Genomic DNA, 14,096 nt, shown 5'->3' with positions numbered 1-14,096 from the left:
TAATTGTTAGATGCGCACCAAGCAAAGTAAGAATTTCTGACCCTATGGTAAATCCGAGCAGAAGCCGGTTTCCGGCCCTTCTACATGGTTTGAATGACCGCCTCAGAAAATCCTTTGGCCCTCAAGACGGAAGCTTCAAGAGCCACGCCGTCAAAGCTAATCGGGCTAAATACTGATATACACAGGGGCCCTGAACGAGGAGATCTGGGCGCTGTGGAAGTAGAAGGGGACGCTCTATCGAGAGACCCTGAAGGTCTGAGAACCAATGCCGTCTTGGCCAAGCTGGAGCGATCAGAAGTAGAATTCCTCCTTCTTGCTTGAACTTTCTTATTATTCTTGGCAGGAGTGACACCGGAGGGAACACGTATGGCAGCCGAAAGTTCCATGGAATTGCCAGAGCGTCCACGAACACTGCTTGAGGATCGCTTGTCTGATTGTGTCGAGATGCCATCAGGTCCACATCTGGAAGGCCCCACTTGTCCACAAGGAGTTGAAACACTTCTGGATGGAGACTCCACTCTCTGGCGTGTATGTCCTGACGACTGAGAAAGTCCGCTTCCCAGTTCAGGACCCCCGGAATGAACACTGCCGATATGGCTGGCAGATGGCGTTCCGCCCACTGAAGAATCCGTGATACTTCCCTCAATGCCATGCGGCTTCCAGTGCCGCCTTGATGATTGATGTATGCCACGTGGTGGCGTTGTCTGACTGTACTTGAACAGGTCTGTTCTGTATTAAATGCTGAGCCAAGTTCAATGAGTTGAACACCGCCCGCAATTCTAGAATGTTTATCGGGAGGAGAGACTCCTCCTTGGTCCACCGACCCTGAAGAGAGTGTTGCTCCAACACCGCGCCCCAACCTCTCAGACTGGCATCCGACGTCAGAAGGACCCAGTTGGAGATCCAGAAGGGACAACTCCTGCTCAATCGTTGGTCCTGAAGCCACCAGCTTAGTGACAGATGGACCTCCGGAGACAAGGAGATCATTTGAGACCTGATCCGGTGAGGCAGGCCGTCCCACTTGGCAAGAATCAGCTTCTGCAAATGGCGGGAATGGAATTGAGCGTACTTCTCCATGTCGAAAGCAGACACCATGAGACCTAGCACTTGCATTGCCGAATGTATCGACACTTGCGGACGAGATAGGAAGCATCGAATCCTGTCCTGAAGCTTCAGGACTTTCTCCTGAGACAAGAACAACCGCTGGTTGTGAGTGTCCAACAACGCCCCCAGGTGCACCATGCTCTGAGCAGGGACCAGGGAAGATTTCTTCCAGTTGATGAGCCACCCGTGGGCTTGCAGAAACTGGATAGTCAGATCCAGATGGCATAGGAGAATTTCTGGGGATTTTGCCAGGATCAACAAGTCATCCAGGTATGGTAGGATCCTGACCCCTTGACGGCGGAGTACAGCCGTCATTACCCCCATGACCTTGGTGAAGACTCGCGGAGCCATGGTCAAACCAAAAGGTAACGCCCGAAATTGGTAAAGGAGGTTGCCAACCGCAAACCTCAGGTACTGCTGATGCGACACTGCAATGGGAATATGCAGGTAAGCATCCTGTATGTCCAGGGAGATCATATAATCCCCAGGTTCCAAGGCCAGAACAATAGAGCGCAGAGTTTCCATACGAAACTTGGAGACCCTCACAAATTTGTTCAAGGACTTGAGGGTGAGAATGGGCCGGGATGACCCATTCGGTTTCAGGACTAGGAACAGAAGTGAATAGTACCCCTTGCCTCTCTGAGCCAGAGGCACCTGTGCTACCACTCCTGTGTCCAGGAGGGACTGTACCACCGAATGAAGAGTTTTTGCCTTCACCCGATCCGAAGGGATGTCTGTCAGGCAAAATCGATGAGGTGGACAATTCTTGAAGGATACGACGTAACCTCGTGTGACGACTTCCCATGCCCAAGCATCGGAAGTGGTCCTCAACTATTCCTGGGTATAACCTAGAAGTCGGCCCCCCACCCTGGGATCCCCCAGAGGGAGGCCCGCCCCGTCATGCGGCAGGCTTGTCAGTTTTGGAAGCAGGCTGACAGGCAGCTCAGGCCCGTTTGGGTTTGGAAGTGCGAACCTGTTTCGGGTACGCCTGACCTTTTGCTTTCCCTGAAGGACGAAAGGAGCGAAATGGAGTACTCTTAGCCTTCGGCACCGAAGGAGCAGTACTAGGTAGACATGCTGTTTTAGCAGAAGCTAAATCAGCCACTATCTTGTTGAGGTCTTCTCCGAAAAGAATGTCTCCCTTAAAAGGGAGTACCTCCAGGGTTTTCTTAGAGTCCAGATCCACAGACCAGGACTGTAACCAGAGAATCCGGCGAGCCAAAATGGACGTAGTAGAAGCCTTGGCCTCCAGAATACCGGCATCAGAAGCCGCCTCCTTAATGTAATGAGAAGCTGTGACAATATACGAAAGACATTGTCTAGCATGATCAGAAGCGTTGGAAGGCAACTCCGCCTCCAGCTCCTGAGCCCACGCTTCAATAGCCTCTGCAGCCCATGTCGCTGCAATGGTGGGCCGATGCGCAGCACCAGATAGGATGTAAATTGTCTTTAAACAACCCTCCACGCGCTTATCCGTCGGTTCTTTCAGAGACGTGACGGTAGTTACCGGCAGAACTGAGGATACCACCAGCCGTGCCACCTGCGAATCCACCAGTGGGGGTGTTTCCCAATTTTTACTTAGCTCCGCAGCGAGGGGATAGCGAGCTAGCATCTTCTTGTGAGGCGTGAATTTCTTTCCTGGATTTTCTCAGGACTCCTGACGTACGTCAACTAAATGGTCAGAATGAGGTAAAACTTGTTTAACCACTTTTTGACGTTTAAACCTGTCCGGTTTCTTAGGGGCAGCATCAGGCTCCGGGTCATCAGTAATTTGAAGAATGGTCCTGATAGCCTCCAACAAGTCAGGAACATCCACCTGTGAAACAGATTCCCCATCAGAAGCGTCGAGATCAGAATCTGTGGGGTCAGTATAAACGCCATCCTCATCAGATGAGGTGTCTGGGACGTTGGTGGATTGTGAGGAAGTAATTGCCCGCTTAGAGGACCCCTTGGTCTTAGGCGGGCGAGAGTTAGACTTCTGAGTAGTCAGTGATTGGTTAAATTGCTGTAACTGAGCAGACAGTTGATCTGCCCATGGCGGGTTAACGGTGGGGACCATAAGCAGTTGTACCGGCACAGGAGGTCCCATAGGGGGCGTTAGTCTAGTTACCAGCGTATTCAATAGCGTGGAGAAGGTAGCCCAAGGTGGGTCATTGTGAACCCCCGATGCTACAGTACCACTTGGGGGTAAGGATCCCCCAGAACCTGAACCCTCAGCTGCTAGGTTATCCTCAAATGTGTCTGCAGCGTCAACACCACACAATGTGGGACCAGCCCCAGCACCGTTGCCCTTTGTAGCTGACATAATCAAAAGCTCAATGCAAGGCAACCCAGTACAATATCAGCAGCACAATACCTGACAAGAACCCCCTGTGCAGTGTATCAGCACAAACAGGGAATTCAAGAGGTATATGGTGACTAAAAATCACAGAGAAAAATACACACCGAGTATATCCTGTGAACTACCTATATTAATGATAAACCTGACGCACTTAGCCCCCTCAGGTTACAGAATATAGGGATAGCAAACTGATACCCCTTTTCCACTAGCTCCTTAAAACACGGGTAAATGCGCGGGGGCGTGCATTTACCCGTGTTTTTCCCTAGTGGAATCGGGTCCCCGGCAAATTCCCGGATCAAGTGATCCGGGAATCCTACCAGAGTACCTAGCCGGGATGAACAGGTGTTCAACCCGGCTAGCTGCCTAGTGTGAACGGGAGCCGTGTCGAGGCGACACGGCTCCCGTTCACAGTGTATAGGGAGGGCGGCGCTGGGAGATCACGTGATCTCCCAGCGCCGCCCCTGCCGCGTCACTAGCAGCGTCACCAACCCGGCAATATGCCGGGTTGGGGAGCGCTGTCTGAAAGGGGCTGTAGCACGGGTCGCAGCCGTGTCAGGCGACACGGCTGCGACCCGTGCTTATAGTGGAAAAGGGGTATGAGCGAGATGCACAGGAGGATTTGCCCAAACAGATCCAGGATCAGCTCAGCTTGTCCTAATGGCGCCCAAATGCTAACAGGGAGTGAGGGAGAGAGAGATATGCAGCTCCAGGGCGGGAACATTTACTCTAAATTACGCCCTGGGGCTGGAGGAGGGGCTACAGGTACAGGTCAAAGCCTTATCCCCCTGCTGGACTTCACCACCGGTACTGTGGGCTTATATAAACGGTTCATGAGAGAAAACCGACCTGTGCCCATGCCCTGGTGGTCTAGTGGGGTCCCTGTACTACCACAGTGTCCACACCAGCGCGTGCGGCCCGCCTCCCACCTGCGGCGCGGGATCACGATTTACAGCGGGTCCCGCCGGGGGGACCCACTTACCTACTCCCCGAGTGCGGCCACGCGATCCAGGAGAACAGCAGTCGTGTGTGTGACTAACTGAAAAAAAACCGGAGCCTTTGCTGTAAGTACCCGGCAACCAGGGCGCGGGAGTATACAGCGCCGCTGGGGGAGGTGATGGAGCTGCAGCAGGAGATGTCTGACTGACATCTAACACAGTCAGTGTCTCTGCTGCAGCCCTTGAAGTCTTCAAATGTTCTTTAAAAGCTTCTCTCAGGGCAGCTGTTGTATGCCTGCTTACTGCATGGCACCAACTACAAAACTGAGCTCCTGTGCACGGAGGCGGGGTTATAGAGGAAGCAACGCTATGCATTCTGGGAAGAAGGTCAAAGCTTTCAGTCTGTTGGTGCCTCGGATCAAGATCCTACTCTACACCCCCAATGCCATTCCCTGTGGAGCCCAGTGTACCCCGCAGCAGAAAACTTATTAAAGAGTGGTGATGTCACTCCTGTATAATATAACTCATATTGGGAGAGTAGTGATGTCACTCCTGTATAATATAACTTATATTGGGAGAATAATGATGTCACTGTATAACTCAAATTGGGAGAGTAGTGATGTCACTCCTGTATAATATAATTTATATTGGGAGAGTGTTGAAATCACTCCTGTATAATATAACTTATACTGGGAGAGTAGTGATGTCACTCCTGTATAATATAACTTATATTGGGAGAGTAGTGCTGTCACTCCTGTATAATATAACTCATATTGGGAGAGTAGTGATGTCACTCCTGTATAATATAACACATATTGGGAGAGTAGTGCTGTCACTCCTGTATAATATAACTTATATTGGGAGAGTAGTGATGCCACTCCTGTATAATAGAACACATATTGGGAGAGTAGTGCTGTCACTCCTGTATAATATAACTTATATTGGGAGAGTAGTGCTGTCACTCCTGTATAATATAACTTATATTGGGAGAGTAGTGCTGTCACTCCTGTATAATATAACACATATTGGGAGAGTAGTGATGTCACTCCTGTATAATATAACACATATTGGGAGAGTAGTGCTGCCACTCCTGTATAATATAACTCATATTGGGAGAGTAGTGATGTCACTCCTGTATAATATAACTCATATTGGGAGAGTAGTGATGTCACTCCTGTATAATATAACTCATATTGGGAGAGTAGTGAGGTCACTCCTGTATAATATAACACATATTGGGAGAGTGGTGATGTCACTCCTGTATAATATAACACATATTGGAAGAGTAGTGATGTCACTCCTGTATAATATAACTTATATTGGGAGAGTAGTGATGTCACTCCTGTATAATATAACTTATAATGGGAGAGTAGTGATGTCACTCCTGTATAATATAACTTATAATGGGAGAGTGTTGAAATCACTCCTGTATAAAATAAGAATTTACTTACCGATAATTCTATTTCTCGTAGTCCGTAGTGGATGCTGGGAACTCCGTAAGGACCATGGGGGAATAGCGGCTCCGCAGGAGACTGGGCACAAAAAGAAAGCTTTAGGACTACCTGGTGTGCACTGGCTCCTCCCCCTATGACCCTCCTCCAAGCCTCAGTTAGGATACTGTGCCCGGACGAGCGTGATAACAGAGGAGCCTCTGAATAGATGGCTCACAACAAGAACCCGATTAGTTAACAATAACTATGTACAAGTATTGCAGACAATCCGCACTTGGGATGGGCGCCCAGCATCCACTGCGGACTACGAGAAATAGAATTATCGGTAAGTAAATTCTTATTTTCTCTGACGTCCTAGTGGATGCTGGGAACTCCGTAAGGACCATGGGGATTATACCAAAGCTCCCAAACGGGCGGGAGAGTGCGGATGACTCTGCAGCACCGAATGAGAAAACTCAAGGTCCTCCTCAGCCAGAGTGTCAAATTTGTTAAATTTTACAAAGGTATTTGACCCTGACCAAGTAGCAGCTCGGGAAAAAGTTGTAAAGCCGAGACCCCTCGGGCAGCCGCCCAGGATGAGCCCACCTTCCTTGTGGAGTGGGCTTTTACAGATTTTGGCTGTGGCAGGCCTGCCACAGAATGTGCAAGCTGAATTGTACTACAAATCCAACGAGCAATAGTCTGCTTAGAAGCAGGAGCACCCAGCTTGTTGGGTGCGTACAGGATAAACAGCGAGTCAGATTTTCTGACTCCAGCCGTCCTGGAAATATATATTTTCAGGGCCCTGACAACGTCTAGCAACTTGGAGTCCTCCAAGTCCCTAGTAGCCGCAGGCACCACAATAGGCTGGTTCAGGTGAAACGCTGACGACACCACCTTAGGGAGAAACTGAGGACGAGTCCTCAATTCCGCCCTGTCCGAATGGAAAATCAGATAAGGGCTTTTACAGGATAAAGCCGCCAATTCCGACACGCGCCTGGCCGAAGCCAGGGCCAACAGCATGACCACTTTCCACGTGAGATATTTTAAATCCACAGATTTAAGTGGTTCAAACCAATGTGATTTTAGGAACCCCAAAACTACATTGAGATCCCAAGGTGCCACTGGAGGCACAAAAGGAGGCTGTATATGCAGCACCCCCTTGACAAACGTCTGAACTTCAGGAACTGAAGCCAGTTCTTTCTGGAAGAAAATCGACAGGGCCGAAATCTGAACCTTAATGGATCCCAATTTAAGGCCCATAGACACTCCTGTTTGCAGGAAATGCAGGAATCGACCCAGTTGAAATTCCTCCGTCGGGGCCTTCCTGGCCTCGCACCACGCAACATATTTTCGCCAAATGCGGTGATAATGCTTTGCGGTTACATCCTTTCTGGCTTTTATCAAAGTAGGGATGACTTATTCTGGAATGCCTTTTTCCTTCAGGATCCGGCGTTCAACCGCCATGCCGTCAAACGCAGCCGCGGTAAGTCTTGGAACAGACAGGGTCCCTGCTGGAGCAGGTCCCTTCTTAGAGGTAGAGGCCACGGGTCCTCTGTGAGCATCTCTTGAAGTTCCGGGTACCAAGTCCTTCTTGGCCAATCCGGAGCCACGAGTATAGTTCTTACTCCTCTCCGTCTTATAATTCTCAGTACCTTGGGTATGAGCGGCAGAGGAGGGAACACATAAACCGACTGGTACACCCACGGAGTTACCAGGGCGTCCACAGCTATCGCCTGAGGGTCCCTTGACCTGGCGCAATAACTTTTTAGTTTTTTGTTGAGGCGGGACGCCATCATGTCCACCTTTGGTTTTTCCCAACGGCTTACAATCATGTGGAAAACCTCCGGGTGAAGTCCCCACTCTCCCGGGTGGAGGTCGTGTCTGCTGAGGAAGTCTGCTTCCCAGTTGTCCACTCCCGGAATAAACACTGCTGACAGTGCTATCACATGATTTTCCACCCATCGGAGAATCCTTGCAGCTTCTGCCATTGCCCTCCTGCTTCTTGTGCCGCCCTGTCTGTTTACGTGGGCGACCGCCGTGATGTTGTCCGACTGGATCAACACCGGCTGGTCCTGAAGCAGAGGTCTCGCTTGGCTTAGGGCATTGTAAATGGCCCTTAGCTCCAGGATATTTATGTGAAGTGAGGTCTCCAGGTTTGACCACACTCCCTGGAAATTTCTTCCCTGTGTGACTGCTCCCCAGCCTCGAAGGCTGGCATCCGTGGTCACCAGGACCCAGTCCTGAATGCCGAATCTGCGGCCCTCTAAAAGATGGGCACTCTGCAACCACCACAGGAGAGACACCCTTGTCCTTGGTGACAGGGTTATCCTCTGATGCATCTGAAGATGCGATCCGGACCATTTGTCCAGCAGGTCCCACTGGAAAGTTCTTGCGTGGAATCTGCCGAATGGAATTGCTTCGTAAGAAGCCACCATTTTTCCCAGGACCCTTGTGCATTGATGCACCGATACTTGACCTGGTTTTAGGAGGTTTCTGACTAGATCGGATAACTCCCTGGCTTTCTCCTCCGGGAGAAATACCTTTTTCTGGACTGTGTCCAGAATCATCCCTAGGAACAGAAGACGTGTCGTCGGGATCAGCTGCGATTTTGGAATATTGAGAATCCAACCGTGCTGTCGTAACACTTCTTGAGATAGTGCTACCCCGACTACCAACTGTTCCCTGGATCTCGCCCTTATCAGGAGATCGTCCAAGTACGGGATAATTAAAACTCCCTTCCTTCGAAGGAGTATCATCATTTCGGCCATTACCTTGGTAAAGACCCGCGGTGCCGTGGACAATCCAAACGGCAGCGTTTGGAACTGATAGTGGCAGTTCTGTACCACAAACCTGAGGTACCCTTGGTGAGAAGGGTAAATTGGGACATGCAGGTAAGCATCCTTGATGTCCAGAGACACCATATAATCCCCTTCCTCCAGGCTCGAGATAACCGCTCTGAGTGACTCCATCTTGAATTTGAACTTCTTTATGTAAGTGTTCAATGACTTTAGATTTAAAATGGGTCTCACCGAGCCGTCCGGCTTCGGTACCACAAACATTGTGGAATAATACCCCTTTCCTTGTTGCAGGAGGGGTACCTTGATTATCACCTGCTGGGAATACAGCTTGTGGATAGCTTCTAATACCGCCTCCCTGTCGGAAGGAGTCGTCGGTAAGGCAGACTTTAGGTTAACGGCGAGGGGGAGACGTCTCGAATTCCAATTTGTACCCCTGAGATACTACCTGAAGGATCCAGGGATCTACTTGTGAGCGAGCCCACTGTGCGCTGAAATTCTTGAGACGGGCCCCCACCGTACCTGAGTCCGCCTGTAGAGCCCCAGCGTCATGCTGAGGACTTGGCGGAAGCGGGGGAGGACTTCTGTTCCTGGGAACTGGCTGTTTGCTGCAGCCTTTTTCCTCTCCCTCTGCCACGGGGCAGAAAAGAGGAGCCGTTTGCCCGCTTGCCCTTATGGGGCCGAAAGGACTGCGCATGATAATACGATGTCTTCTTTTGCTGAGAGGCGACCTGGGGTAAAAACGTGGATTTCCCAGCAGTTGCCGTGGAAACCAGGTCCGACAGACCTATCCCAAATAACTCCTCCCCTTTATAAGGCAATACTTCCATATGCCTTTTAGAATCGGCATCACCTGACCACTGCCGAGTCCATAACCCCCTTCTGGCGGAAATGGACATAGCACTTACTCGTGATGCCAGTCGGCAAATATCCCTCTGTGCATCACGCATGTATAAAATGCATCTTTTAAATGCTCTACAGTCAGTAATATACTGTCCCTATCCAGGGTATCAATATTGTCTGTCAGGGAGTCTGACCAAGCCACCCCAGCACTGCACATCCAGGCTGAGGCGATTGCTGGTAGCAGTATAACACCAGTGTGTGTGTATATACACTTCAGGATAGTCTCCTGCTTTCTGTCAGCAGGATCCTTAAGGGCGGCCGTATCCGGAGACGGTAGTGCCACCTGTTTGGACAAGCGTGTGAGCGCTTTATCTACCCTAGGGGGAGTTTCCCAACGCGCCCTATCCTCTGGCGGGAAAGGGTACATTGCCAATAACTTCCTAGGAATTATTTGTTTTTTATCAGGAGAAACCCACGCTTCATCACACACTTCATTTAATTCCTCAGATGCAGGAAAAACTACAGGTAGTTTTTTCTCACCAAACATAATACCCTTTTTAGTGGTACCTGTGGTATTATCAGAAATGTGTAAAACATTTTTCATTGCCTCAATCATGTAACGTGTGGCCCTACTGGAAGTTACATTTGTCTCCTCCTCGTCGACACTGGAGTCAGTATCCGTGTCGACATCTGTATCTGCCATCTGAGGTAGCGGGCGTTTTAGAGCCCCTGATGGCCCTTGAGACGCCTGGACAGGCACAAGCTGAGAAGCCGGCTGTCCCATGTCATCAAACTTCTTATGTAAAGAGTTGACACTTTCACGTAATTCCTTCCATAAGCCCATCCACTCAGGTGTCGACCCCCTAGGGGGTGACATCTCCACTACAGGCAATTGCTCCGCCTCCACATCATTTTCCTCTTCATACATGTCGACACAGCCGTACCGACACACAGCACACACACCGGGAATGCTCTGAAAGAGGACAGGACCCCACTAGCCCTTTGGGGAGACAGAGGGAGAGTATGCCAGCACACACCAGAGCGCTATATATACACAGGGATATCACTATATAGAGTGTTTTCCCTTATAGCTGCTGTTATCTGTAATACTGCGCCTAATTAGTGCCCCCCCTCTCTTTGTTACCCTTTTCTGTAGTGCAGGACTGCAGGGGAGAGTCAGGGAGACGTCCTTCCAGCGGAGCTGTGAGGGAAAATGGCGCCAGTGTGCTGAGAGAGATAGCTCCGCCCCCTTTTCGGCTGACTTTTCTCCCGCTTTTTTGTAAAATCTGGCAGGGGTTAATGTACATCCATATAGCCCTGGGGGCTATATGTGATGTATTTTTGCCAGCCAAGGTGTTAATATTGCTGCTCAGGGCGCCCCCCCCCCAGCGCCCTGCACCCATCAGTGACCGCAGTGTGAGGTGTGCATGAGGAGCAATGGCGCACAGCTGCAGTGCTGTGCGCTACCTTGATGAAGACTGATGTCTTCTGCCGCCGATTTTCCGGACCTCTTCTTGCTTCTGGCTCTGTAAGGGGGCCGGCGGCGCGGCTCTGGGACCGGACTCCGAGGCTGGGCCTGTGTTCGATCCCTCTGGAGCTAATGGTGTCCAGTAGCCTAAGAAGCCCAAGCTGGCTGCAAGCAGGCAGGTTCGCTTCTTCTCCCCTTAGTCCCTCGATGCAGTGAGCCTGTTGCCAGCAGGTCTCACTGAAAATAAAAAACCTAAAACTAACTTTTTTCTAAGAAGCTCAGGAGAGCCCCCTAGATTGCACCCTGCTCGGCGGGCACAAAAATCTAACTGAGGCTTGGAGGAGGGTCATAGGGGGAGGAGCCAGTGCACACCAGGTAGTCCTAAAGCTTTCTTTTTGTGCCCAGTCTCCTGCGGAGCCGCTATTCCCCCATGGTCCTTACGGAGTTCCCAGCATCCACTAGGACGTCAGAGAAAATAACTTATATTGGGAGAGTAGTGATGTCACTCCTGTATAATATAACTCATATTGGGAGAGTAGTGATGTCACTCCTGTATAATATAACATATTAGGAGAGTAGTGATGTCACTCCTGTATAATATAACTTATATTGGGAGAGTAGTGATGTCACTCCTGTATAATATAACATATTAGGAGAGTAGTGATGTCACTCCTGTATAATATAACTTATATTGGGAGAGTGGTGATGTCACTCCTGTATAATAGAACACATATTGGGAGAGTAGTGATGTCACTCCTGTATAATATAACTCATATTGGGAGAGTAGTGATGTCACTCCTGTATAATATAACTCATATTGGGAGAGTAGTGATGTCACTCATGTATAATATAACATATTAGGAGAGTAGTGATGTCACTCCTGTATAATATAACTCATATTGGGAGAGTAGTGATGTCACTCCTGTATAATATAACTCATATTGGGAGAGTAGTGCTGTCACTCCTGTATAATATAACACATATTGGGAGAGTAGTGATGTTACTCCTGTACAATATAACACATATTGGGAGAGTAGTGATGTCACTCCTGTATAATATAACTCATATTGGGAGAGTAGTGATGTCACTCCTGTATAATATAACTTATATCAGGAGAATGATGTAACTCCTGTCTGATAAAACTTATTAAAGGGTGGTGATGTCACTCCTGTCTAACTTATATCGGGAGAGTAGTGATGTCACTATTGTATAACATAACTTAAACAGAGAGAGTAGTGATGGCATTCCTATATAACTTATACTGAGGGAGTAGTGATGTCGCTACTGTATCATTTATAATCAGGAGAATAGTGTTAAGGTGCATACACAGGGTGCGATATAAACTACCAATATGGACTGTATAGTCCATATCAGTAGGAAAGATAGTACATATCGCACTGTGGGGGTAATTCCAAGTTGATCGCAGCAGGAATTTTGTTAGCAGTTGGGCAAAACCATGGCCCTCATTCCGAGTCGTTCGCTCGGTAATTTTCTTCGCATCGCAGCGTTTTTCTGCTTAGTACGCATGCGCAATGTTCGCACTGCGACTGCGCCAAGTAATTTTGCTATGAAGATAGTTTTTTTACTCACGGCTTTTTCTTCGCTCCGGCGATCGTGATGTGATTGACAGGAAATGGGTGTTACTGGGCGGAAACACGGCGTTTTATGGGCGTGTGGATAAAAACGCTACCGTTTCCGGAAAAAACGCGGGAGTGGCTGGAGAAACGGGGGAGTGTCTGGGCGAACGCTGGGTGTGTTTGTGACGTCAAACCAGGAACGACAAGCACTGAACTGATCGCAGATGCCGAGTAAGTCTGAAGCTACTCTGAAACTGCTAAGTAGTTTGTAATCGCAATATTGCGAATACATCGTTCGCAATTTTAAGAAGCTAAGATTCACTCCCAGTAGGCGGCGGCTTAGCGTGTGTAATTCTGCTAAAATCGCCTTGCGAGCGAACAACTCGGAATGAGGGCCAATGTGCACTGCAGGGGAGGCAGATTTAATATGTGCAGAAAGAGTTAGATTTGGGTGTGGTGTGTTCAATCTACAATCTAATTTGCAGTGTAAAAATAAATCAGCCAGTATTTACCCTGCACAGAAACAAAATAACCCACCCAAATCTAACTCTCTCTGCACATGTTATATCTGCCTCCCCTTCAGTGCACATGGTTTTGCCCAACTGCTAACAAAATTCCTGCTGCGATTAACTCAGAATTACCCCCTGTGTGTATACAGCTTGTACCCGCTCCCGCGGGGTCAGTAACGTAAGAAAAAAACCGACTGTGCAGGCCGGTCAATTCTGACTAGAAAGTGCACAATCTAGTTTCTAGTATAGTCAAAACTGTACATAGCCAAAATTGCACCGTGTGTATAGTCAATACCGGTGGTTCTGGGATCCGGCCTATAGTCAGAACCGCACCGTCTGCATTCACCTTTAGTGTCAGGGCAGGTAAGACATTACCGGATATCCGGCTCACCTCTGTCAGGAAACGTGTGTACTATAAAGGAATAACAGGTCAGACCACGCTGACTATCCCAACAATGGCAGGCAGGGAAAATAACATGGCAGACGTGTCGCCAGTCTCCAGCTGTGCGCAGTGACAAAGACTGCGCTGATGGTAATATATGCGTGGGGGGGGTCGGCCACAGTGATCAATCAGAGTGCAGAGGAACACGCTGACGGCAGCGGGACACAGAGGGACACGTTTGCGGAAGGACATAGCCTGGCAGGCTGGCATGCATCACTTACAGGAGGGACAGGGGAAGGAAAAGGAGGGAATGACAGATCAGGCAGCGGAATGATAGTGTGCTGTGTGGGTAACAGAACCTACTCCACTTCTGATGACGGACTATTGCGTCATGCTGAATGCAGGCTATACATAACGGGGGGTCGCTGCAGTCTCCTTACCAAATCTAAATGTTCCTCGACGAGAGCAGAGGAGGGAGACGTGTCCTGTTCTGTCTTTCCTGTGACAAATCAGAGACAAACAACAATTACGGGATTAAACGCAGCAGTTTCATAGCAGCAGAGGCTGCGTCACTCACTACACGGCTGATGGAACCGGTGACTATCGCCCTCTTCTACACATAGATTTATTGCTAGGTCCCAATCACTATACTGCCTTCTCTAAATACCATCTGCCAGCTGTAAATGGCATCATTATCCAACGCGGGCAG

At 49.3% G+C, this 14,096-nt stretch overlaps 1 protein-coding gene across 1 annotated transcript in view; it reads right to left on the bottom strand.

Moving 5' to 3' along the window:
• DNAH2 (dynein axonemal heavy chain 2) overlaps positions 1–14,096 on the bottom strand; it is a 261,666-nt gene that overhangs the window by 218,338 nt on the left and 29,232 nt on the right. Inside the window, exon 3 of the mRNA XM_063930819.1 lies at positions 13,828–13,886. Coding sequence (XP_063786889.1) covers positions 13,828–13,886 — 59 coding nt within the window. The remainder of the gene's footprint in view (positions 1–13,827; positions 13,887–14,096) is intronic.

Source organism: Pseudophryne corroboree, chromosome 6, assembly GCF_028390025.1.
Source record: "Pseudophryne corroboree isolate aPseCor3 chromosome 6, aPseCor3.hap2, whole genome shotgun sequence".
Lineage (NCBI taxonomy): Eukaryota > Metazoa > Chordata > Amphibia > Anura > Myobatrachidae > Pseudophryne > Pseudophryne corroboree.
The sequence above is the reverse complement of the archived record's forward strand: the minus strand, read 5'-3'. Positions and strand labels throughout refer to the sequence as shown.